Raw genomic sequence first — 27821 nt, 5'->3', positions numbered from 1 at the left:
ATACTATATAAACAATAAACACTGTGCTGCTGTAGCGTTGTCTTGGAAATGCAGGGTGCCCAATAGGGGCACTGTGGGGAAAAAGTAGAAAAACAAACTCAGAAAAGGTGAAAGGTTGTGGGAATGTGTCAATTTGCTAGTCGCCGGTTGGCAAAGCGGTCTCTCGTCTCTTTGACAGAAAGAAGCCCGGTGTAGCTAGATCGATATCTTAATTTAATAAGCGGACATGGCCAAGAAACGAAGAGAAAGACGAGAGGCCGATAGTGTTAAGTTAGTAACGTTACACGAGGAACCAAAGAGAAAATTTAACGAGGCACAAACCCTGAAAGGTATGTATAGCTAACGACGTTGCTATCCCGGCTAATTGGCTAGTATAGCTAGCTAATTTACTTGTGTTTTTCTAATTGATTTGCTAACGTTAAGATCCATTACTGTTTCTTTGATATGGTAAACGTCTTGTTAAATAATGTTGCTAGCCGGCTTAATTACCAGCACCACCAGATGATTCTGAAATGCGGATATGCTGTTGTCAGTCAGCGTTGGCTAACAGCTGATTATCAAGATTCAGAAGTTGCTTGCTTTCAAGGCTGGTGGTATGACGGAGTTGAAACACAGACAAAATGGGTTAGTTACCAGTGTCGTTGGTTGAAATTAACATGATCAGGTTAGTAACTTAGTAGGTTGCTATCTATCCAGCCACTGTCAGGGACCATACCCAGTTTGACGTTAAGTTGCTAATGTTAATCAATGTCAATGACAGAACCACTTGGATGAAGCCAGGAAAATATTAGGCTAACCATGTAATGTTATTTTATTGATGTCGCAACAATTATCATAACAGGATGTTACACAATGCACACTTTATTTATACATTTTGTTTAACCTTTTAAAATAAACGGATGAGCTTGGAGTCATGTGAAAACATAGGCAGATATGTTCCTCCTCAAAGTTAGAATACATGTAGTCAGTTTCAAGGATTCTATATCTTGAATGGTTTGACTACATAGCATGCTTAATGTACTCTGGGGAAATCAACCAGGAACTAGAACAAGTGAAGCAAGACATTACATGAGGCTTACTGCTGTTGTTACAGAAGAATATAGGCTTATCATGATATTTTAAATTTGCTGACTGTGTATGCTATATAACTTAGCTACTCATCTATCCACAGAGACTCGATACACTGGAGGGGGCTCAGCTCGCATGTCTCTCCTCATCCTGCTGTCTGTCTTCACCTGTGCTGCTTCTGTCATGTACCTAGTGTACAGGAATTTCCCAGAGCTCGACAAGTAATTGTTATTTATCTTTCCATCAGAATGACCCATGTACAAAGAGTTACTTTTGTACAACATTGAACTTTTGTGAAACAGCCTACCAAATGTCATTCACCAGCCAAGTTAAATCATTTCATTCAAATGGTTCTCATCATTAGCTGTGATGTTGATAACAGGCACCAGTATAGGCATATTTTCAACCAACCTTTACATGATTGATTTGATATATATATATATATATATATATATATATATATATATATATATATATATATATATATATATATATATATATGTGTGTGTGTCAGAAGTGTAAATACACTTAGGTTGGAGACATGAACTTGTTTTTCAACCACTCCACAAATTTCTTTTTAACAAACTATAGTTTTGGCAAGTTGGTTAGGACATCTACTTTGTGCATGACACAAGTAATTTTTCAAACAATTGTTTACAGACAGATTATTTCACTATCACAATTCCAGTGGGTCAGAAGGTTACATACAAAATTGACTGCTTTTAAACAGCTTTAAAAATTCCAGAAAATGATGTCATGGCTTTAGAAGCTTCTGATAGGCTAATTTACCCAATTTGAGTCAATTGAAGGTGTACCTGTGGATGTATTTCAAGGCCTACCTTCAAACTCAGACAAAGATCATACTTTTTGGAGAAATGTCCCCTGGTCTGATGAAACAAAAATATAACTGTTTGGTCATAATGACCATTGTTATGCTTGGAGGAAAAAGGGGGAGGCTTGCAAGCCAAAGAACACCATCCCAACCGTGAAGCACGGGGGTGGCAGCAGCATGTTGTGGTGGTGCTTTGCTGCAGGAGGGACTGGTGCACTTCACAAAATAGATGGCATCATGAGGTAGGAAAATTGTGGATTTATTGAAACAACATGAAGATTTCAGTCAGGAACTTAAAGCTTGGTCGGAAATGGGTCTTCCAAATGAACAATGACCCCAAGCATACTTCCAATGTTGTGGCAAAATGGCTTAAGGACAACAAAGTCAAGGTATTGGAGTGGCCATCACAAAGCCCCTCAATTCCATAGAAAATTTGTGAGCAGAACTGAAAAAGTGTGTGAGAGGCCTACAAACCTGACTCAGTTACACCAGCTCTGTCAGGAGGAATGGGCCAAAATTCACCCAACTTATTGTGGGAAGCTTGTGGAAGGCTACCTGAAATTTTTGACCCAAGTTAAACAATTTAAAGGCAATGCTACCAAATACTAATTGAGTGTATGTAAACTTCTAACCCACTGGGAATGTGATGAAAGAAATAAAAGCTGAAATAACTCAGAATAATAGTACATTTCACATTCTTAAAATAAAGTCGGCATCCTAACTGACCTAAGACAGTGTATGTAAACTTCCAACTTTAACTGTATGTGTGGATATATATAAATAATATATTATACATGTATAATATATTGTGGCAAATCTCTTCAAGATTAGGAGTGTTTGTCACAAATGAAGTGGGAAACTGTCACCAAAATCACCCCAGATTGAGAGTTCTTCCGAACAGGACAGTACCTGTGTGTTTGTCTCCTTCCTGATCCACCCAGGCCACAGGCAAGGTCAAGGATGGCAGGGTTTGGTACAGGAATTGGGTTCTCGGTAGGTCCAAACGCCAACAGGTAAGTCCAATCAGTCTAGCTCATACATGGTAAATCCAGCTGATATTTATGGTCTCTTTCTCTATGGTTCACACATCATTCCAGCCCTTTCTCTCTCTCTTCCTGGTTTGTCTTGACCCTTTATCTGTGGGTCAGCCCCACCTTCTGAGGGTTCCCCTTGCTTCTAAGAATTGTACTTTTGTCAGTCGGGCATTTTGTGATCTGTAGTTCTGCTCGGGGTGGCCATTTTAGTGATGGGGCAGAGCCTTTTATTAGTTCTGCTCTGACATATGTCATTTATCACTCGACCCCCTTCTTTGACACATCTACCCCCTAGATCTGTCCCCCTAGGTTGGGCTACCGCAGCAAAATATTAGTGCATGCGGGATAACCCATCCACATTTCCTACCCTGCTCTGTGTTTAAGTCAAAATTAAACGGTTGGAGACTCAAACCGCCGCATCACCCGAGCGTTCTTCTCTTTAGCTCTATGCTTCCAGGTGAGTGGGGCATGGTCACTGATGAGGGTGAAGTGGCTCCCCAGCAGGTAGTATTTCAGGCTTTCTAGAGCCCACTTTACTGCCAGCTCCTCTTTCTCAATGACTGAATAGTTGGTCTCCCGTGGTTCCAGCTTCCTGATTAAAAACAGGATGGGGTGTTCCACCCCTTCTACCTCTTGGGATAGCACTGCTCCCAAGCCGACCTCTGAGCCATCCGTCTGAACCACAAACTTTCTCTCAAAATCTGGTACCACCAGCACTGGATTAGAGCGGAGAGCCTCCTGTAAATGTCCTAAATGCTTTGGTGGCCCTTTCATTCCATTTGACCATGTTTGGCCCTCTGGCTCTAGTCATGTCTGTGAGTAGGGCGGCCACTGTGCCATAATTTGGGATGAACTTCTGGTAGTAACCGGTCAGCCCTAGGAAGGCTCGAACCTGGTTCTTATTTACTGGTTTCGGACATTCTCTAATTGCCTCCCACCTTCTTACGTTTGGGTTTGATTAACTTTCTTCCCACGGTGTATCCCAGGTACTCTGTTTCCTCTAACCCCATGTAACACTTGGCAGGGTTCGCCGTGAGCCCTGCCTTTCTAAGGGCGTCTAACACTGCCTGTACTGTTTTAGGACATTGTCCATTAGCCGTTGAAAGGTGGCTGGGGCCCTGTGTAAGACGAATGGCATGACGGTGTATTGAAACAAACCATCAGGGGTTACAAAGGCTGTATTTTCTTTGGCTTTGGGGGTCAGAGGAATTTGCCAGTACACTTTGGTTAGGTCCAGGGTCGTAATGTACCAAGCTTTACCAATTTTCTCCAGTAGTTAATCTACTCGGGGTAGGCATCAAACTTGGAGATTATTTACCTTCCGAAAGTTGTTACAAAACTGCAAAGACCCATCGGGCTTGGAGACCATAATAATTGGGCTAGACCACTCACTATGCGACTCTTCGATCACTCCAGCTGCCAACATTTTCTCTGTCTCTGCTCTAATCGCGGCCTGTTGAGCCTCAGGTACCCTATATGGCCTCATGCTCACTTTTCTCCCTGGTAGGGAACCGATATCATGAGCCGTAACCTCAGTTCGGCCGGGTACCTCTGAAAACACATTTCTGTTGCTGGGGACCGAGTAGGTGAAATATTTACTTTGGCTGTCTTCTGTGTGTGTGGGGTACGTGACCATTAGTGTTTCTCTCTCTCCATGCTTTTAAGAGGTTTATGTGATAGATCTGTTCCTGGGACCGTCGACCTGGCTGTCGGATCCGATAATTAACTTCTATTCTCTCCAGTACTTCATATGGTCCTTTCCATGTGGCTAGTAGTTTGCACTCTACCGTGGGGATCAGCACTAACACCTTATCTCCCAGTTGAAATTCCCTCATGGTAGCCTGCCTGTTATAAGTGTGCCGCTGGTGCTCTTGTGCTTGTCTCGTGCTCTCTGACGATGGGCATGACTGTGGCTATCTTGTCTTGCATTGCCCTGACATGCTCTGAAACTAGTATACGGGGTGGATTGGTGCTCCCAGGTTCGCCGGGTGATGTCTAAGATTCCCCGGGGGTGCCTCCCATATTCCAGCTCAAAGGGGGAAAACCCCAGCGAGGCTTGAGGAACCTCTCTAATGGCAAACATCAGATATGGCAACATGCAATCCCAGTTTTTCCCATCCTTATCGATTACCTTCCTGAGCATTGACTTCAGGGTATGGTTGAATCTTTCAACCAGCCTGTCCATCTGAGGTTGGTAAACTGTCCTCAACTGTTTCACCTGCCACAATTTACAAAGGTCTGCCGTAAGGCGGGACATAAAGGGGGTCCCCTGGTCAGTAAGGATCTCCTTTGGAACCCCTACCCTGGTGAACAGGAGCACTAATTCCTTGGTGATATTTTTGGAAGCCATTGTCCGAAGGGGAATGGCTTCTGGGTAGCGAGTGGCATAATCTAGAATGACCAGAATGTATTGGTTCCCTCTGCTGGATTTGGGTAGTGGGCCCAATATCCATCATTATCCTCTCAAATTGTGTTTCAATTATGGGGAGTGGCACTAACTGGCTTCTAACAGCTGGTTGGGGAGCTCTTAACTGGCACTCCGGGCGCTCTCCACAATGCCAAGCCACTACAGCCTGAATTCCTGGCCAGTAAAACCTCGTTACAATCCAGTCTTGGGTTTTATCGATACCAAGGTGTCCACTCAGAATGTGCCCATGAGCTAGATCAAGTACTGTCCTCCGGTACCGGGTGGGGACCAACAACTGTTCCACCACATCAACCCCTATTTTTGAGACTATACACCAAACCCCTTTTCATGATGAAGTGGGGAAAACTATTAGGCATCATCTCATCATTTATGGGAGTACCATCAACGACCTGCTCATCTGTTCTGGCTTGCTGCAGGTTTGGTTCCTGGTTTTGGGCCGTCCCGAAATAGTCAGGGACCCTGCCAGGTCTGCTGGTTCTAGATAGTCGTCCTCTGGATTCAGATTGACCCCAGCCCCACTAGTACTGGGCTGCTCATTTATCAACTAGTTCTGCCACTTCTTCCTCATCCTCCCCTACTGGCACCTGTGAGGTTGGCCCCTGGGGGACCCATTTTCTTGGCTTTGGTTGAATGCTACTTCCTGCTTGGTCATGGTTGTTGGCTTATCAAATATGCCTTTCTTTTGGCCTAACTTGATATATTGTCTCTTTCTCTATGGTTCACAGATCATTCCAGCCCTTTCTCTCTCTCTTCCTGGTTCATCTTGACCCTTTATATGTGGGTCGGCACCACCTGAGGGTTCCCCTTGCTTCTGGGAATTGTAGTTTTGTCAGTCGGACATTTAGATCTGTAGTTCTGATCGGGGTGGCCATTTTAGTGATAGGGCAGAGCCGTTTATTAGTTCTGCTCTGACATATCTGCCATTTATCACTCAACCCCCTTTGCCCACTGTGTGTGTGTGTGTTTATGTATGTACAGTGTGGCAAAAAAGTATTTGAGACCTGTAATTTTCATCGTAGGTACACTTCAACTATGACAGACAAAATGAGAAACAAAATCCAGAAAATCACATTGTAGGATTTTTAATGAATTTATTTGCAAATTATGGTGGAAAATAAGTATTTGGTCAATAACAAGTTTCTCCAATACTTTGTTATATACCCTTTGTTGGGATAACAAGTTCAAACAGGTGCCATTAATACAGGTAACGAGTGGAGGACAGAGGAGCCTCTTAAAGAAGAAGTTACAGGTCTGTGAGAGACAGAAATCTTGCTTGTTTGTAGGTGACCAAATACTTATTTTCCACCATAATTTGCAAATAAATTCATAAAAAATCCTACAATGTGATTTTCTGGATTTTGTTTCTCATTTTGTCTGTCATAGTTGAAGTGTACCTACGATGAAAATTACAGGTCTCATCTTTTTAAGTGGGAGAACTTGCACAATTGGTGGCTGACTAAATACTTTTTTTGCCCCGTGTGTGTGTGTACATTGTTGGATTATTTTATGGAGCAAAAATGGATTTGATTTTATAAAGGAGCATTTTCTAAATTCAAACATTCCCCTGCAACTAGCCATCAGAGTTTAGGAGACACCTGGGATGTTGAATAGAGAACAAAGTAAGTATCACCATGTAAAGGCTGTTCGGAAATCTGCCTATTACATCTGTATAGTAGCCTGTTATCAATGATTATCACAGCTAATGATGAGAATCATTTGATTTAAATTGTGTACAGCCTAGTATGGTACACTCCAATATAGACGGTCACGTTTTAAATTCTCTGTTTCTGTAAGTGTTTAAGCCCTTGCACACAGATTCACACACTTTATCCACAACATTGTATGATGGTGAATTGATATCCACGTTTTTTCATTTCAGTGATGAGATGGCTACTATTAAAATCCCCAAAGATATGGATGATGCTAAAGCCTTGGGCACTGTACTTTCCAAATATAAGGACACCTACTACACCCAAGTGTTAGTAGCCTACTTTACCACCTATATTTTGTATCCTTTTGGTTAGTAAGTGTATTGCAAAGTTGTCAACTTTTGGAAGATTGAGATGCATACTTATTAGTTGTTTCATCATGAATCAAGTCTGCGAGGCCCCCTATCTATTCCAGTGGGTCAGCAGAGGAGAGCGTCAAGACCGAAGCGGACCAAGAAAGGCTTTTGTTACTCTGATGGGCCTGTTGATCGCATCATCCCCTTTCTCCTCTACCTTGCTCTCGCCCACTCGGTCTCGCTCTCATTCATTATTTCCTATTGAACAAAGCAGCCAGCCAAGCCAAGGCCATAGTAAAGGCATGGGCTTGCCTCTGGATAATGAATGGAGAAGTAGGAGGTGGGGGTACAGTGGGATTTGATCCCTGAGTATTAATTCAGGCAATTGTGTGTTCACAACAACCACAGAGTGCGGTACATTTTTCCTAATTTTATGACAGAAGACAGATTAATGCGGACATGCAGTACACATTAAACTTTATCAGTACAGTAGGTTCTAAGGACTTCCTTTCCACCCACAGCTATTTGCAACAACTCTGTTCCAGCTTTGTCCATTGCACTTCAGACCGACATTACGGGCAGATAAAATTATCCGCTATAAAAGAGGAGAAAAACATGGTCCGATGCATGTTATGGTCCTACCTCATATGTAAACATCACCTGTCTTCAGAGCACATTTTATTATGAAGAATATGAATTAACACTGCACAGTATGAACTATGAATACAAATGCAGTATCATACCTGTTGTTTTCTACCCTGCGTCCTCTGCTAGTTTTCCTATTTTCTTTCCCCTCCACTGTCTTGGCACATATTAATGCATAGTGTCTGTGCTCTGGCCAGTATGTGCTAACAGCACAAGGACTGCACCAGCTGACCAGGCCCCAGCCACTGTCTGTGATGTGTTGCCTTGTAGTTTTACTGGTAAATAAATGTTAGGATATCCTATCTGAGGAATGCTTTGCCCACAACATGATAAAGGTCAGCAACATGACCAGTAAAATTACAAGGCAATACATCACAGACAGTGGCTGGGGCCTGGTCAGCTGGTCCAGTCCTTGTGCTGTTAGCACATACTGGCCAGAGCACAGACACTATGCATTAACATGTTCCTAGAGAGTGGAGGGGAAAGAGGTTAAGCAAACTAGCGGTAGAAGACATCAGACATGATACCACATTTGTATTCATAGTTCATACTGTGTCGACTTTATTCATATTCATCAAAATGTGCTCTGAATATGGATGATATTTTGATATAAGGTGGTACCACTGGACCCCCCCCCCCCTCCTCTTTTATAGCTGATACTTCTATCTGCCTGTGATGTTGCTGAAAGCAGGCAGATCTATAATAAACTGGCACTGTATAGTACTACAGTGGAGTATATCTTAACTATACTAAACATAAGAAACGCAACATTTTAAAGTGTTGGCTGAAATAAAAGATCCCAGAAATGTTCCATATGCACTTATTTCTCTCATTTTGTTTACATCTCTGTTCGTGAGCATTTCTTCTTTGCTAAGATAATCCATCCACCTGACAGGTGTAGCATATCAAGAAGCTGATTAAACAGCATGATCATGACACAGGTGCACCTTGTGCTGGGCACAATAAAAGGTCACTCTAAAATATGTAGTTTTGTCACACAACACAATGCCACAAGTTGAGGGAGCATGCAATTGGCATGCTGACTGCAGCAATGTCCACCAGAGCTATTGCCAGAGAATTTCATGTTAATTTCTCTACCATAAGCTGCCTCCAATGTCGTTTTAGAGAATTTGGCAGTACGTCCAGCCGGCCTCACAACCGCAGACCACATGTAACCACACCAGCCCAGGACCTCCAACTCTGGCTTCTTCACCTGCGGGATCATCTGAGACCAGCCCCCGGATAGCTGATGAAACTGTGGGTTTGCACAACAGAACAATTTCTGCCCAAACTGTCAGAAACCATCTCAGGGAAGCTCATCTGCGTGCTTGTTGTTCTCACCAGGGTCTTGACCTGACTGCAGTTCGGTGTTGTAACCAACTTCAGTGGGCAAATGCTCACATTCGATTGCCACTGGCACGTTGGAAAAGTGTGCTCTTCAGGCCTTCCGGGCGGCGCAGTGGTTAAGGGCGCTGTACTGCAGCGCCAGCTGTGCCACCAGAGACCCTGGGTTCGCAACCAGGCTCTGTCGCAACCGGCCTCTACTAGGAGGTCCGTGGGGCGACGCACAATTGGCCTAGCGTCGTCCGGGTTTGTGAGGGCTTGGCCGGTAGGGATATCCTTGTCTCATCGCGCACCAGTGACTCCTGTGGCGGGCCGGGCGCAGTGAACGCTAACCAAGGTTGCCAGGTGCACGGTGTTTCCTCCGACACATTGGTGCGGCTGGCTTCCGCGCGGCTTGGTTGGGTTGTGTATCGGAGGACGCATGACTCAACCTTCGTCTCTCCCGAGCCCGTAAGGGAGTTGTAGCGATGAGACAAGATAGTAGCTACTAAAAACAATTGGATACTGCGAAATTGGGGAGAAAAAGTGGTAAAAATATAAGGGAAAAAAAGAAAAGTGTGCTCTTCACGGATGAATCCGTTTCAACTGTACTGGGCAGATGGCAGACAGCATGTGTGGGTGAGCGGTTTGCTGATGTCAACGTTGAGAACAGAGTGCCCCGTGGTGGTGGGGTTAAGCTATGGGCAGACAAACTACGGACAACGAACACAATTGCATTTTATCGATGCCAATTTGAATTCACAGAGATAGATACCGTGACGAGATCCTGAGACTTATTGTCGTGCAATTCATCTGCCTCCATCGAAATCAAATCCAACTTTATTTATCACATGCGCCGAATACAACAAGTGTAGACCTTACTGTGAATTTGACTTAAAAGCCCTTAACCAACAGTGCAGTTCAAGAAAAGTAAAAAAAAAAAAAAAGATTTACCAAATAGACTAAAATAACGAGGCTATATACAGGGGATACCGGTACTGAGTCAGTGTGTGGGGGTACAGGTTAGTTGAGGTAATTTGTACATGTACAGTGGGGCAAAAAAGTATTTAGTCAGCCACCAATTCTGCAAGTTCTCCCACTTAAAAAGATGAGAGGCCTGTAATTTTCATCATAGGTACACTTCAACTATGACAGACAAAATGAGAAACAAAATCCAGAAAATCACAACCTCAGTCACACTCCAAACTCCACTATGGCCAACACCAACGAGCTATCAAAGGAAAACAAGAAACAAAAAACAAAATTGTAGACCTGCACCAGGCCGGGAAGACTGAATCTGCAATAGGTAAGCAGCTTGGTTTGAAGAAATCAACTGTGGGAGCAATTATTAGGAAATGGAAGACATACAAGACCACTGATAATCTCCCTCGATCTGGGGCTCCACGCAAGATCTCACCCCGTGGGGTCAAAATGATCACAAGATCGGTGAGCAAAAATCCCAGAACCACACAGGGGACCTAGTGAATGACCTGCAGAGAGCTGGGACCAAAGTAACAAAGCCTACCATCAGTAACACACTTACGCCGCCAGGGACTCAAATCCTGCAGTGCCAGACGTGTCCCCCTGCTTAAGCCAGTACATGTCCAGGCCCGTCTGAAGTTTGCTAGAGAGCATTTGGATGATCCAGAAGAAGATCGGGAGAATGTCATATGGTCAGATGAAACCAAAATATAACTTTTTGGTAAAAACTGAACTTGTTGTGTTTGGAGGACAAAGAATGCTGAGTTGCATCCAAAGAACACCATACCTACTGTGAAGCATGGGGGTGGAAACATCATGCTTTGGGGCTGTTTTTCTGCAAAGGGACCAGGACGACTGATCCATATAAAGGAAAGAATGAATGGGGCCATGTATCGTGAGATTTTTGAGTGAAAACCTCCTTCCATCAGCAAGGGTATTGAAGATGAAACGTGGCTGGGTCTTTCAGCATGACAATGATCCAAAACACACCGCCCAGGCAACGAAGGAGTGGCTTCGTAAGAAGCATTTCAAGGTCCTGGAGTGGCCTAGCCAGTCTCCAGATCTCAACCCCATAGAAAATCTTTGGAGGGAGTTGAAAGTCCGTGTTACCCAGCAACAGCCCCAAAACATCACTGCTCTAGAGGAGATCTGCATGGAGGAATGGGCCAAAATACCAGCAACGGTGTGTGAAAACCTTAAGACTTACAGAAAATGTTTATGTATATGTACAGTGCCTTGCGAAAGTATTCGGACCCTTGAACCTTGCGACCTTTTGCTACATTTCAGGCTTCAAACATAAAGATATAAAACTGTATTTTTTTGTGAAGAATCAACAACAAGTGGGACACAATCATGAAGTGGAACGAAATTATTCAGCCCCTTTACTTTCAGTGCAGCAAACTCTCTCCAGAAGTTCAGTGAGGATCTCTGAATGATCCAATGTTGACCTAAATGACTAATGATGATAAATACAATCCACCTGTGTGTAATCAAGTCTCCGTATAAATGCACCTGCACTGTGATAGTCTCAGAGGTCTGTTAAAAGCGCAGAGAGCATCATGAAGAACAAGGAACACACCAGGCAGGACCGAGATACTGTTGTGAAGAAGTTTAAAGCCGCATTTGGATACAAAAAGAACATCCCAAGGAGCACTGTGCAAGCGATAATATTGAAATGGAAGGAGTATCAGACCACTGCAAATCTACCAAGACCTGGCCGTCCCTCTAAACTTTCAGCTCCTACAAGGAGAAGACTGATCAGAGATGCAGCCAAGAGGCCCATGATCACTGGATGAACTGCAGAGATTTACAGCTGAGGTGGGAGACTCTGTCCATAGGACAACAATCAGTCGTATATTGCAGAAATCTGGCCTTTTATGGAAGAGTGGCAAGACGAAAGCCATTTCTTAAAGATATCCATAAAAAGTATCGTTTGAAGTTTGCCACAAACCACCTGGGAGACACACCAAACATGTGGAAGAAGGTGCTCTGGTCAGATGAAACCAAAATTGAACTTTTTGGCAACAATGCAAAATGTTATGTTTGGTGTAAAAGCAACACAGCTCATCACCCTGAACACAACATCCCCACTGTCAAACATGGTGGTGGCAGCATCGTGGTTTGGGCCTGCTTTTCTTCAGCAGGGACAGGGAAGATGGTTAAAATTGATGGGAAGATGGATGGAGCCAAATACAGGACCATTCTGGAAGAAAACCTGATGGAGTCTGCAAAAGACCTGAGACTGGGACGGAGATTTGTCTTCCAACAAGACAATGATCCAAAACATAAAGCAAAATCTACAATGGAATGGTTCAAAAATAAACATATCCAGGTGTTAGAATGGCCAAGTCAAAGTCCAGACCTAAATCCAATCGAGAATCTGTGGAAAGAACTGAAAACTGCTGTTCACAAATGCTCTCCATCCAACCTCACTGAGCTCGAGCTGTTTTGCAAGGAGAAATGGGAAAAAATTTCAGTCTCTCGATGTGCAAAACTGATAGAGACATACCCCAAGCGACTTACAGCTGTAATCGCAGCAAAAGGTGGCGCTACAAAGTATTAACTTAAGGGGGCTGAATAATTTTGCACGCCCAATTTCAGTTTTTGATATGTTAAAAAAGTTTGAAATATCCAATAAATGTCGTTCCACTTCATGATTGTGTCCCACTTGTTGTAGATTCTTCACAAAAAAATACAGTTTTATATCTTTATGTTTGAAGCCTGAAATGTGGCAAAAGGTCGCAAAGTTCAAGGGGGCCGAATACTTTCGCAAGGCACTGTATATAAAAGTATTGAGATAAACTTTTGTTATTGATCAAATACTTCTTTTCCACCATAATTTGCAAATAAATTCATAAAATCCTACAATGTGATTTTCTGGATTTTTTTTCTAATTTTGTCTGTCATAGTTGAAGTGTACCTATGATGAAAATTACAGGCCTCATCTTTTTAAGTGGGAGAACTTGCACAATTGGTGGCTGACTAAATAATTTTTTGCCCCACTGTAGGTGGGGGTGAAGTGACTATGCATAGATAATAAACAACGAGTAGTGGCAGTGTACAAAAGGGGGGGGGGGGGGGGGAATGTAAATAGTACGGTGGCGATTTTATGAATTGTTCAGCAGTCTTATGGCTTGGGGGTAGAAGCTGTTGAGGAGCCTGTTTGTCCTAGACTTGGCACTCCGGTACCGCTTGCTGTGCAGTAGCAGAGAGATCAGTATATAACTTTTTGACAATTTTATGGGCTTTCCTCTGACACTGCCTATTATATAGGTCCTGGATGGCAGGAATTTTGGCTCCAGTGATGTACTGGGCCATACGCACTATACTCTGTAGCTCCTTATGGTAAGATGCCGAGCAGTTGCCATACCAGGCAGTGATGCAACTGGTCAGGATGCTCTCGATGGTACACCTGTAGAAACTTTTGAGGATCTGGGGACCCATGCCAAAAGAAATTCAGTCTCCTGAGTGGAAAAAGGTTTTGTCGTGCCCTCCTCACGACTGTCTTGGTGTGCTTGGACCATGATAGTTCGTTGGTGATGTGGACACGAAGGAACTTGAAACTCTCGACCTGCTCCACTACAGCCCCACCGATGTTAATGGGGGCCTGTTTGGCCTGCCTTTTCCTGTAGTCCACGATCAGCTCCTTAGTCTTTCTCACATTGAGGGAGAGGTTGTTGTCCTGGCACCACGCTTCCAGTTCTCTGACTTCAACTGACGTCTTATTGTTGTCGGTGATCAGGCCTACCACGGTTGTGTTGTCAGCAAATTGAATGATGATGTTGGAGTTGTGTTTGGCCACGTAGTCGTGGGTGAACAGGGAGTACAGGAGGGGACTAAGTACACACCCCTGAGGGGCCCCAGTGTTAAGGATCAGCGTGGCAGACATGTTGTTGCCTACTCTTACCACCTGGGGACGGCCTGTCAGGAAGTACAGGATCCAGTTGCAGAGGGAGGTGTTTAGTACCAGAGTCCTTAGCTTAGTGATGAGCCTTGTGTGCACTATGGTGTTGAACGCTGAGCTGTAGTCAGTGAACAGTGTTCTCACATAGGTGTTCCTTTTGTCCAGGTGGGAAGGAATACCTATGTGTTCATGTTTCAGCATGATAATGCACAGCCCCATGTCGCAAGGATCTGTACACAATTCCTGGAATTTGAAAATGTGCCAGTTCTTCCATGCCATGCATACTCACCAAATATGTCACCCGTTGAGCAGGTTTGGGATGCTGTGGATTTAAGTGTATGACAGCGTGTTCCAGTTCCTGCCAATATCCATCAACTTTACACAGTTCTTGAAGAGGAGTGGGACAACATTTATATTTTTGTTACATGTATTTTTGTGACCGCATCTATAAGTGTGTGTGTGTGCACATGCTGCTGTGTGTTCAACCCTTGAGCTGTATTCCTTGATGCTGCTGACGCAGCCTCCAGACATTTGCGATCCCTGGATCCATCTTCCTCAGCATCCTGTCTGGTTATCTCTACCCCTTCCCCCTGGCTCTTTTCCTCGTCTGCCTGGTGAGTATACTATGGACACAAGGACTAATAATAGTGGTGACATTTTACGAAATGTAATTTGACTCTGTAAACCAGACTCTGTTTACAAAATGTGCTGCCTCTGTCACTGTGTTTTCCAGTGCTCTGGCCTAGGGGCTTCCTTCTGCTACATGCTGTCTTATCTAGTGGGGCGACCAGTGGTCTACAGATACCTGACAGAGAGAGCCCAGAAATGGTCCCAGCAGGTAAGACCTTTTGGAAGGAAAAACAGGTTGTTTCTGTACTTGAACAGTATAGGAAGTTGTTGAAATGAGAGAACAAGCAAACTTTATCAGTTTAGTAACAGCCACATGTCTATCTGCACCCACAGAACAGTGGAGTCTTAGTAGGGGGCTAGTAGCCTCCAAGCCTTACTGTGAATGACAGGTTATGCTATCTGTTTTCAATTACAGGTAGACAAGCACAGAGATCATCTCATCAATTACATCATATTTCTGAGGATCACTCCCTTTCTCCCCAACTGGTTCATCAACATCACCTCACCTGTCATCAACGTGCCTTTGGGGGTCTTCTTCCTTGGTACTTTCTTTGGTAAGGCTAGAATATATCAAACTCCAGTATTTCCTTTTCAGTAGAAAACAGTGTTGCATTGTCTTTATTGCTGAGCTATTTTTGAATCTCTCATACTATTTAATACAGTGATCACCAAACCTTTCTGAGTCCAGATCACTTTCGCAGTCTAAAAGCAAGCGGAGATCTATAGCTCAGATTCTTTTCTTCTTTTTTTTTCTTCTTTTTTTTTTACATGAACCTCACAAACAGTTTTGTAGGAATTAAGTTTGGGCAGTAGGCCTAATACATTAGCACAGCATATTGGCTTGCCAATATTGTTAATGTCAGACCATATTATATTTCAAAACTTTGATAACAAAACAGATCCGTTTTAATTTTTTATTTATTTTTATTTTACCTTTATTTAACCAGGCAAGTCAGTTAAGAACACATGACGGCCTGGGAACAGTGGGTTAACTGCCTGTTCAGGGGCAGAACGACAGATCTGTACCTTGTCAGCTCGGGGGTTTGAACTCGCAACCTTCCGGTTACTAGTGCAACGCTCTAACCACTAGGCTACGCTGCCGCCCGATTTAGCACTTGTGAGGCACTGTGGTGCATCAATCAATTGAAATTGCTTTTTTATTTTACTGGATTGATGGTCAACGAGGTCAAATCACGATGTCAGTGATCTTCAGGTCGAAAAGTCGGAGCTCTAGAAAGATGCCCGAGTTTACGAATTGGAATTCCTCTGGTGAGACTGACCAGAGAGAGGGAACACCATCTTCCACCTGATGGTGAAACTCGAGTCTCACCGCATCTGCCTCATGCACAAATTCATGTTGTTCCTATGACCAGAGAAAGTTAAATATTCATTGAATATAAAATCAACACGACAAGCTGCTAATAATAATAAAACGCAGGGCAATTGATACTTTGCTACTTATTCATTGCAGCTGCAGCCCGAGCGGAAGTGCGGAGAAGCAGCTTTTAGTAATAGTGTTGAATAAAAACAGTGACAGTGCTGAATATAAAGTTAAACATGAACTCACTCATAAAAACAGCAGCTCTTTGCTGTATTCGTTGACAGTCTCTGTGGTCATGATTATAAAAGTTATTAAATCTTACATAGGCTAGTAGCCTATTAAACTTGGCTGTGGCCAGGGTCATGGAACTCTATAACCACGGTGATTTGAGCTATCTGATTGGGCAGCGCAGTAGGTGCACTCGATTTAGTCACAGATTTGCCAAGGGTAGGTGGAGTTTGTCTCTTCAGACAAATAAAAATGGGAATGCTGCTTACCCGGTGCGCAGGGCTTTTGAGTCAAGTGCACCTACCGTCAACAGCTCAACACAGTATAAAAAAAGGAGCTCAAGCCTTTGTTGACTTTTCTACAGAAATATTTGGTGATCGCCTAGGAATGCCTTGGCTGTCTTACAATCCTGACTTCCTCCCTTATCTCTGACTGTCAGGAGTGGCCCCACCGTCCTTCGTGGCGATCAACGCTGGCACAACACTGTATAAACTGACGACAGCTGGGGAGGCAGTGTCCTGGAACTCTCTGATTGTGCTAGGTGTCCTGGCCGTACTCTCTATCCTGCCTGTCTGCTTCCAGAAGAAACTGCAGCAGAAGATGGAGTAGGCATTAGACAACTCAGCAACTCATCTGCCTGCCTGATTCCCCCAGCCCGTCCCTTGGCTCAGGAATGGTACACCCCGCTGTCACTCACATAGTCCTGCCTGTTGCTGTCCCACACACCTGCTGAGGTTGCTGTGGAAACATTGCCCGTTGACACAACCCTGACTCCTGTGCCCAAAACATGTGGTTGTGGCCACCTCAACTTTGTGCTCTACAAAGGACTAACTGGCGTCTGCTCATCCTCGGGTTTGTTTTCCCATATTTGTTAAATGTTGCATGCCTGGAAATTGAACATTTTAAGAAAGGATACAGAAAACATCAGGCATCTGTCTTTATTGTTTTTACTCACAATGGTTCTCACAAGTTCAAGCTAAACTTCCCTCCTTTGTATTTCTTGAACCATGTTTTGAATTGAATTAATCTCTTAACCTGTGTGATATGGGTGACGTCAAAGCAATACTGATCAGAGTCGCAGTTCAGTTTTTGATTTTCACAACATTTTTGGACTATTGTTATGACTGTTTTATACACTGGTTAGATTGTGAACATATTAAATCATTTAGAACGTTCTATCATTTGAAGATATTGGTAACACACCACCCTAAAATGATCTGTGTGCCATCAATGTTGACATGAAAAATATGCATGTGAACACATGCAGTTAACTTGTTTTTCAACCACCACAAATTTCTTGTTAAAATACTATAGTTTTGACAAGTCGGTTAGGACATCTACTTTGTTCATGACACAAGTAATTTTTCAAACGATTGTTTACAGACAGATTATTTCACTTATAATTCACTGTATCACAATTCCGGGTCAGAAGTTTACATACACTAAGTTGACTGTACCTTTAAACAGCTTGGAAAATTCCAGAAAATGTCATGGCTTTAGAAGCTTCTGATAGGCTAATTGACATCATTTGAGTCAATTGGAGGTGTACCTGTGGATGTATTTCAAGGCCTACCTTCAAACTCAGTGCCTCTTTGCTTGACATCATGGGAAAATCAATTGTAGAACTCCACAAGTCTGGTTTATCCTTGGAGCAATTTCCAAATGCCTGAAGGTACCACGTTCATCTGTACAAACAATAGTACGCAAGTATATACACCATCGGACCACGCAGCCGTCATACCGCTCTGGAAGGAGACGCGTTCTGTCTCCTAGAGATGAACGTGCTTTGGTGCGAAAAGTGCAAATCAATCCCAGAACAACAGCTGGAGATGCTGGAGGAAACGGGTACAAAAGTATCTATATCCACAGTAAAACGAGTCCTATAATCGACATAACCTGAAAGGCTGCTCAGCAAGGAAGAAGCCACTGCTCCAAAACCGCCATAAAAAAGCCAGACTATGGTTTGCAACTGCACATGGGGACAAAGATCGTACTTTTTGGAGAAATCTGGTCTGATGAAACAAAAATAGATCTGTTTGGCCATAATGACCATTGTTATGTTTGGAGGAAAAAGGGGGATGCTTGCAAGCCGAAGAACACCATCCCAACCGTGAAGCACGAGGGTGGCAGCATCATGTTGTGGAGGTGCTTTGCTGCAGGAGGGACTGGTGCATTTCACAAAATAGATGGCATCATGATGTAGGAAAAGTATGTGGATATATTGAAGCAACATCTCAAGACATCAGTCAGGAACTTAAAGCTTGGTCGCAAATGGGTCTTCCAAATGGACAAATACCCCAAGACTACTTCCAAAGTTGTGGCAAAATGGCTTAAGGACAACAAAGTCAAGGTATTGGAGTGGCCATCACAAAGCCATGACCTCAATCCTATAGAAAATTTGTGGGCAGAACTGAAAAGGCGCATGCGAGCAAGGAGGCCGACAAACCTGACTCAGTTACACCAGCTCTGTCAGGAGGAATGGGCCAAAATTCACCCAACTTATTGTGGGAAGCTTGTGGAAGGCTACCTGAAACGTTTGACCCAAGTTAAACAATTTAAAGGCAATGCTACCAAATACTAATTGAGTGCATGTTAACTTCTGACCCACTGGGAATGTGATGAAAGAAATAAAAGCTGAAGTCTTATTATTCTGACATTGCACATTCTTAAAATAGTGGTGATCCTAACTGACCTAAGACAGGGAATTTTTACTCGGATTAAATGTCAGGAATTGTGAAAAACTGAGTTTAAATGTATTTGGCTAAGGTGTATGTAAACTTTCGACTTCAACTGTAGAAAGATAAATATGAAACCCTTGATGCTTCTGCTGGGCCTTTCACTAAAACATCGTTACTAATTGGATTTCCCCTTTAATTGTATGAAATGGCATATCAAGTATTGAAAACTGGTGTTTTGTATACTATTCTTTTTATATGTGTTCTACTAATGGTGCTGAGACTGCCTGTGTGCTCTCCCTTTTGTGCGTCACCAGTCCAAATGCTCTGCCAGTTGAGAAATGCAGTAGTGGATGACCCAGCAGTGCCCTTTGCAAAGCTACCAATTTAGATTTTTGGTTGTTCATGCTTTTCCCAGGTGTTAGTGATTTCACACTGCTACTTCATGTACAGTGCCTTCAGAAAGTAGTCGCACCCCTTGACTTTTCCAAATGTTGTTGCAGGATTAAAATGGATTTAATTGTAATGTTTTGTCAACGATCTACACAATACTCTCTCTAAGTTGTAGAAAAATTCTAACATTTGTAAAAAATAAAAAAAAATAAAAACACATACGCTACATGACCAAAAGTATGTGGACACCTGCTTGTTGAAGATCTCATTCCAAAATGAGCATTAATATTGAGTTGTTCCCCCCTTTTTGCTGCTGTCGGCGTTCCAATTCTTCCCAAAGGTGTTTGATGGGGTTGAGGTCAGGGCGCTGTGCAGGCCAGTCAAGTTCTTCCATACCAATCTCGACAAATCATTTCTGTATGGACCTCGCTTTGTGCACAGGGTCATTGTCATGCTAAAACAAGAAAGAATCTTCCCCACACTGTTGCCACAAATTTGGAAGCATAGAATCGTCTAGAATGTCAATGTATGCTGTAGTGTTAAGATTAGCCTTCATTCGGACTAAGGGGCCTAGCCCGAACCATTATTCCTCCTCCACTAAACTTAGTTGCATTGGGACAGGTAACATTCTCCTGGCATCTGCCAAACCCATCTGTCAGATGTTGAAGCGTGATTGATCACTTCAGAAAACGCTTTTCCACTGCTTTAGAGTCCAATGGCGGCGAGCTTTAAGTGAAAACTCTAACTAGGCCACTCAGGAACATTAAATGTCGTCTTGGTCAGCAACTCCAGTGTATATTTGGCATTGTGTTTTAGGTTATTGTCCTGCTGAATGGTGAATTTGTCTCCAAAGTGTAATTAGTTACTTCACCATGCTCGATGGGATATTCAACATCTGTTTAGTATTTTATTTTTTAAATATTTTTTTTACCCATCTAACTACAAAGCGATGAATCTGCTTTTTGAAATTCACTCCTCGATTCAGGGACCTTACAGATAATTGTAAGTGTTGGGACGGAGATGAGGTTGTCATAAAGAAATCAAATTAGACACTATTATTGCACGTAGAGTGAGTCCATGTGACTTATTATGTTGAGCACATTTTTACTCCTGAACTTATGGTAAGCCTCAATAACAAAGGTGTTGAATACTTATTGACTCAAGACTATTCAGCTTTTCAATTCTATTAGTTTGTAAACATTTCTAAAAACATAATTCCACTTTGACATGAAAGGGTATTGTATGAAGGGCGGTGACAAAAAATCTAAATGGAATACATTTTAAATTCAGGCTGTAACACAAAAAAAAGAGTCAAGGGGTGTGAATACTTAAGGCAGTTTATATATTTTCTTAGAGTCCAACCTGTATGTATCTGTTGGTGTTATACCTCATTTGTACTATAGTTTGGGTGCTTTGATGTGGTTGGAGTGATTTTTATTTGGCCTTACCTGATGTCATTATATGAATTCTCTGCTGCTGTGAAACCTTCTGGTTGTGTCTAGAGGTTGATGCAGTGAATGTGCACTTGGGCAGTCTTACTGTTGATGTTTCTTCAAAATCCATGTCTCAAGCACTGTCCACTCTTCTGCATCTGAAATCACTCATTATTTATGAAATTTGATTTGATTTTAAAAAGTGAGAAAGCATTTTTTTATTTAGATTATCAATGGTCTTACTTGGATTAGCGTTTTAATCCACTATAGAAACCCTTTCTAAGTATGAGAAAATGTAATTTATTATTGAATTACCTGAATTAATTTGTGTGTCCACTTGGCATGTCTAAGGCTGTGTTTACACAGGCAGTCGAATTCATATATATTTTTTCCTCTAATTGGTCTTTTGACCAGTCACATCAGATCTTTTCTCAGAGCTGATCTGATTAGTCAAAAGACCAATTAGTGAAAAAATAGATCAGAATTAGGCTGCCTGTATAAAAGCAGGCTTAGCGCTTCATATTTTTATGTAATGGCTGTGTTGACACGGGCAACTCAATTTGTATTTTTAAAATATTTTTTTTACCACTAATTGGTGTTTTGACCGATCAGCTCTTTTGTCAATAATTGGTCAAAAGATTAGAACTGTTCTGCCTGTGTAAACACAGCCCTACTGTATCCCAATCCCGCTGTAACCCATCATTCATGACCTGTTTCATTTAATTTAGTTGTGTTAATGTCCTTGTTTGAAATTTGGGCTTCACCTTTTTGTAGTTCATAGAGGTTGCATCATTACCTCATCTTGATTGCACTGCAATAGTTTTCAGAGGGATCATGCCTGATGGGAGATCCTGTAGCTGTTCAGTCAATACAGTGTGCTCTTATGAAAGCTGTTTTGGGGTTTATAAATAAGAATATGTTGTTACTTAGCCCTTATATTACTAGCACATTATTTGTTCACCCAATTTGATATCAGAAGTAATTTCTGGAACTGTATTGACACATATTTGCAATAACTGTTTAAAAGTCCCCAGTAGTTTTATCCCATATTTAAAGACCACTGCAATATTAGGGTGTTACACATGTTTCTTATTACAAATTTCCAACAGTTCATTTTCATGCAGAGAATATTGAGAATATCTGTGCTGGCTTGGATGATTCTTGGTGTGTGCATTCATTACGCTTGTGATCTTTACAGTATTAAGTTGTGCAAAATGATAATGTATGGCAAGTGTTTGTAAATTATATTAATTATTGTACATATTTTTGTCCAAGCTAATGAATGTTGGTTCATTATTAACATTTATTTTGAAATAATAAAATATTTAAAAAACTGTCGGGTAAATGATTGGAAAATGAGAATGTGAATCTAATGGCAAAGTTCTGCTTGTTTTTACCGTCACCTTTTACCACAAGGTGGAGCTCTTTGTACATGTCTACAGAGTTCAGCCCCACAGTTGCTTTGACTTATTTGACTCAAGTAGGACAACATTTTAATGAAATATATTCTAAATTGTGCATCAGAACGTTTATTTACATATTTTTCCTATTTCTGACACCTTATCTGTGCCTTGAATACTCAAGTAGAATACCTATTACTGTATGTGTATTACAGCTATGGAATTACATGTGTATTACATGAATACAATTGTTCAGACTAAACTGGTGAAATTAAAGTTTGCATTCACTTGTACACTGGTCTTGGCTACAGTGGAGTAAGAATACTATGTCTCAGGTTCATTATATGTGCAATAAGGCTTAATGTAATGCTACATTACTATAGCATTATTATAAAGGAGAGGTTTTTACAGGATAAATACTTAACTCCGGAACTGAAGGGTTAAATGCATAACGTAATCTACAAGGAGTTTGCACATGCTCAGTGTGTTCCCTCTACGCAGAGGTAATGCAAGGGTTTGAGAAGATCTGAGACAGATGAAAACAGCTGTACTTGAAGACCCATAATGCCTTTCGGCTGGCATACTGTTCCGATTTTCAGGCTTTGCAGTACATCCACAATGGCTACGCGAAATCACTACGCGATCCTTTAATATGCACCCTGCTGAAAAAGCCGAGGAAAAGGGTACCATCGGACCAGTCTCAAAATGACCACCGGCTTCAGCTCGAATTCATGTCGATTCGCAGATTATTTTGTTATCTGCGGACTTGACACTGAAAGCGGGCTTGAACCAGACGAACTGTCAGGTAAGTGTTGTGCACGGGCTGGGGAACCATAAGAATAATTCTGCATGGTTTATGTTTTAGTTTGTTTCTTTTATATTGATTTTAGAGTACAGTATTATATCCATGTTTAAACAAAAACATGACAGTTTATAATGGGGTGATAACTGGTAATACTGTGTACATCAGTAAGTAGGACGGCACATCAGTGTTGTTCATACGAGTTCCTATTTTCTACCTTTCCATTTTATGTTATAACGTTACGTTTAATCGTTTAGAAGGGATTATTCCAATGAATGTTGTTCGCTTGAAATGCTCGAGAACTGTAGGCCGTCGATGTTCCAGCTGTAATTAACGAAAAACTGTTAATGGATTAATCTCCTCCTGAGTATAGCCAGCACTCATTAAGTGGTCAAAAGCAGGACAGACAAACATTTACATACGTAGATCACTGACCTTGATTGGCTGTTTCAGACCTCACCAGAATAAGACATGTTTCTATTTCTACAATTTGTAAATAACAGGGATGTTTCCCCTATCACTAGTACGTTGATATTACCATACTGTCAATTGTAATTACACATGTATCAACAAGCATATATATATACAAGCAGGTTAGGCCAAAAATAGCTATATCAAAGAAGCACATCTGATTTCTTAGTTGTTTATGACATCTGAACAATTTGATTGATTCCCCTCTGCCTTCTTACACACTTACCCTCAGTGATAGATCTAAATCAATTGATCAATGCATGGCAGAGTGCAGAAAACAGAGTGAAACTGGGGGTATCAAGGACCATAAGGTTCTCCCTGGGGGGGCAGAACACTGAATATGTCAGGATGATGTCATTATTAGACCGGTCTGCTATTTCTTGGGAGTGCCATGGGTCTCTAGGGGAGATGAGGTGGTATGATACATAAAGTGGGGTGGGGGGTGAACTCTTCCTGAGCTCAGGGTGGTGGGTTAGTTGTGTATGAGTTTGAAAAGAAGTGAAACTGGTGTGGGAGTGTACTTGAAGATGCTGATCTTGGTTTTCTTGTCAACAACAGTTATGTTTATGGAAGGAACTTGTAGAATCTAGGACATTGTTTTCAAAGGACAAGTCAGGCTACATTATAATTTTTGGTAGCCTAGGGTCTAAGGATATGTAAGTATGTGCATTTCCCTAAACTCAACTGTTACCTCCCAATCAAGCTCTAATGTTTTCTGTTGTAAACATAACCTGTTTATGAATATGTACAAATCAGAACAATAATTTATTCTACTGCAGAGACATTTTTGTTAGTCTCGCTGGTGGTCTCAATCATGAATCAGCACAATTTTATTTTGTTTGTGTCTCGTGAGATGTCATTAGTTGCTCTCCACCTCTGTAGGCTCTCTGGAAAGAACAAACCCTTGTATAGTTCAACAAACACAATGAGCATGCATCCTGTGCCTTGACTGTACAGTTTCCCCTCATAAACTATCCTAGTTTTACAGTATAAAATAATGAGGTATAAATAATGTAGGCAAAGAGAAGACCGTGACCTGTCATAATAAAAACACACACAACTCACTGGTTTGTGAGTGGCACCACCTTGCATGTCTCTCATTTCACTTAACATAAGCCTAAGGTTCTACTTATCAAGGGACAGTTTTTTGCAGGAAGGATGGAAACATCTTTAGATAACACACACAAGATCTCTCTTATGCAAATGTACTTAACACATCTGATGAGATAAATTATTAACAGTATTTGCATGAGTAATTTTTTAAATCTTTGTCGCAAAGACACATTTCCTTCCTCTCAGTGTAAAAGTGGAAGTAGAATCTTTTCCAGAAATCAGTCAAGGATGTGTTCACTTCCCTGATGTTTATCTAGAGAGAATTATGCTCTTCAGATTCTTATCATGATTGTCTCCTCTCCTCGAGTACCTGCCTTTCTAATGAGATAGAGACCAGCTGGTGAAAGTTAATGTCACTGGGGTGTTCAGCAGGAGATTGCATGTCATTCAGTAATTCATCAATCTAGGAAGAGTGAATTAGACAAATAATGGTGGTCCTCTGACCAGAGATTAGACTGTAGAAGACTAGAGGTTATCCTGTACGTTCCATACTTGGCCTTCATGTTTTCTCCTGCAGTGACTCACTCAGACAATGGAAAGCCTTTTTGGGGGCTGAGGGTGCTATTGGCTGAGTTGATATGGGATGAGGAATTTGTCCTCTTTGCCATTCCGTGCATAGTTCCAGGGCCATGAGTGCACTGCTGAGACTTATAGCACTGTTTGGTCTAATGGTACAATAGGCTGTCATTAGACATGCTTGTTACAGACTGTTTCCTGAGTCTGTCAGCCACATCTAAAGGAATTAAAGCTGTTGGCCTGTCAGATATCTCAACAAAAAAAAAACGCTATTACAATGTTATTGCAATGTCGTAGCAAGAGGACAATACGCTAGCAATGTTGTGAGTGTACTACTCTCTATGGGGTGTTGCCACGTCACTGAGACATTGTGGGAATATCTGTGAAAATGTATCCCTGTGAGTATATTTGTGAATCTCCTCCAGCTGTACACACACGGCTGTTAGCGTTGGCCTTCCTTAAGCTCTGGTGTGGTGAGGTAGTGTCGTGATTGACTAGTTAGTGAGAGTGAAACTGGATGGTGCGCAATTCAAATAAATAATCATAACAATTATGGATATTAAACATTTAGGTACATATAAGAGTCTTATATCAGCTGAAAGCTTAAATTCTTGTTAATCTAACTGCACTGTCTGATTTACAGTAGCTATTACAGCGAAAACATGCCATGCGATTGTTTGAGGACGGCGCCACACATTCAAATATTTTTCCACTGGCACAGGTTTCATAAATTTACAAATAGCGATTAAATATTCACTTACTTTTTGAAAATCTTCCTCTGATATGTCATCCAAAGGGTCCTAGCTATAACATGTAGTGTCATTTTGTTAGATTAAATCATTCTTTATATCCCAAAAAGTCTGTTTAGTTGGGGCCATCGATTTGCGTAATCCACCCGTTCAACATGCAGAGAAAGGAATCCGAAAATCTACCCCTAATCTTTGTTTCAACAAGTCAAAATACGGTTCTATTTACTTCTCAGATACCTTAAAATATAATCAAACTATAATATTTCTTATGGAAAGAAGTATGTTCAACAGGAAACTGATTTTAGCAGGTGCGTTCTGTCTTCATGGCGCACGCAAACACGAATTTCCCTGTACTAAAACTGATATTTCTTATTCGTTTTTGAAGTTACAAGCCTGAAACCTTGAACGTAGACTGCTGACACCATGTGGAAGCCATAGGAAATGCAACCAGGGAGCTAATTTTCAATATGACCTTATACTTGCTGTTGTAAGAGGATGGTATCTCTCCCCAAAAATATTCTGGTTGGTTTTTCTTTGGATTGTGTCCTTCCATATCTATTGTGTTATATTCTCCTACATTATTTTAACATTTCTACAAACTTCAAAGAGTTTTCTTTCCAATGGTACCAATTATATGCATATCCTGGCTTCAGGGCCTGAGCAACAGGGCACGTCATTCAGGTGGAAATTGAGAAAAAAGCCCTAAGTTAAGGTGTCTATTTAAAAAAAAATATATATATATTATTTCACCTTTATTTAACCAGGTAGGCTAGTTGAGAACAAGTTTTAATTTACAACTGCGACCTGGACAAGATCAAGCAAAGCAGTTTGACACATACATCAACACATATGGAATAAACAAACATACAGTCAATAATACAGTAAAAAAAAAGGTCTATATACAGTGAGTGCAAATGAGGTAGGATAAGGGTGGTAAGGCAATAAATAGGCCATGGTGGCAAAGTAATTACAATATAGCAATTAAACACTGGAATGGTAGATGTGCAGAAGATTAATGTGCAAGTAGAGATACTGGGGTGCAAAGGAACAAGATAAATAAATAAATACAGTATGGGGATGCGGTAGTTGGATGGACTATTTACAGATGGGCTATGTGCAGTGATCTGTGAGCTGCTCTGACAGCTGGTGCTTAAAGTTAGTGAAGTTAAAGTTAATATCTCCAGCTTCAGTCTAAGATTCCTACAGCCTGGCCTCTGTCCTACTGCTCACCGACTGACTGCAGAGACTGGCTAGTGACAGAGAGTGTGGACACGTACACTGCTGTCACCCTGAAGCTTTACAGTTTATTTCTGGATCGTTTGCTCACCACAAATGGTGATTTTTCAACCATTTCTCTGGGCCTTAAGTCACTCTCCCCAGACCTCTACTTCCCGTCTCCTCTCCCTACTAGTCCACTGTCATGGTCTGTCATGGTCTGCAAACAAATATACCATTGGCACATTTCCACTGAAGATTTACGTCACTTTTTTACCAAAAAGACTCAGACTTTTCTGTTTCCATCTATGCGAGCCGGCACCCGGGTCTCACTGGAAATGGCTCTTGCAGACCTGCTCTGACTTGGGGCCAAGCCCAGGATACTTTTCAGTATAATTTATATAACAATGGCTACTGGGGACTTTAACACCTTCTCACAAAGCAACTGTCGTGATGATGCAGAGGTTATGGTTCTGCTTGCAACAAGTCTTTTGTGTCACATTCCTGCTGGAAACGTTTCATTGGAAAAGCACCTCTCCCTCTCTCTACAGTAGAGATCCATGGAGTATGTATCCTCTTAGAGAAACAAGGCCTTTGTGTCACATTCCTGATGGAAACATACGTTCATTGGAAAAGCACCTCTCCCTCTCTCTAC

At 41.8% G+C, this 27821-nt stretch overlaps 2 protein-coding genes across 5 annotated transcripts in view; both read left to right on the top strand.

Moving 5' to 3' along the window:
- The first annotated feature begins 123 nt into the window (after window positions 1–123).
- LOC109895327 (transmembrane protein 41B) lies at window positions 124–17766 on the top strand. The gene is made up of 7 exons (XM_020488943.2): window positions 124–329; window positions 1172–1289; window positions 7242–7370; window positions 14741–14834; window positions 14954–15058; window positions 15266–15404; window positions 16839–17766. The coding sequence occupies exons 1-7, from the start codon at window positions 227–229 to the stop codon at window positions 17006–17008; spliced, it is 858 nt and encodes a 285-aa protein (XP_020344532.1). The 5' UTR covers window positions 124–226; the 3' UTR covers window positions 17009–17766.
- A 5048-nt stretch (window positions 17767–22814) lies between these two features.
- LOC109895216 (DENN domain-containing protein 5A-like) overlaps window positions 22815–27821 on the top strand; it is a 46338-nt gene continuing 41331 nt past the window's right edge. For 2 of the 4 annotated variants that reach the window (XM_031831165.1, XM_031831164.1), the window contains exon 1: window positions 22815–23105. In XM_031831165.1, the coding sequence (XP_031687025.1) occupies window positions 23006–23105 (100 nt within the window). In that variant the 5' untranslated portion in view covers window positions 22815–23005. The remainder of the gene's footprint in view (window positions 23106–27821) is intronic. The other 2 variants (XM_031831167.1, XM_031831166.1) reach the window with 1 other exon arrangement.

Source organism: Oncorhynchus kisutch, linkage group LG8, assembly GCF_002021735.2.
Source record: "Oncorhynchus kisutch isolate 150728-3 linkage group LG8, Okis_V2, whole genome shotgun sequence".
NCBI lineage: Eukaryota > Metazoa > Chordata > Actinopteri > Salmoniformes > Salmonidae > Oncorhynchus > Oncorhynchus kisutch.
This window is presented reverse-complemented; position numbering and strand designations above follow the sequence as displayed.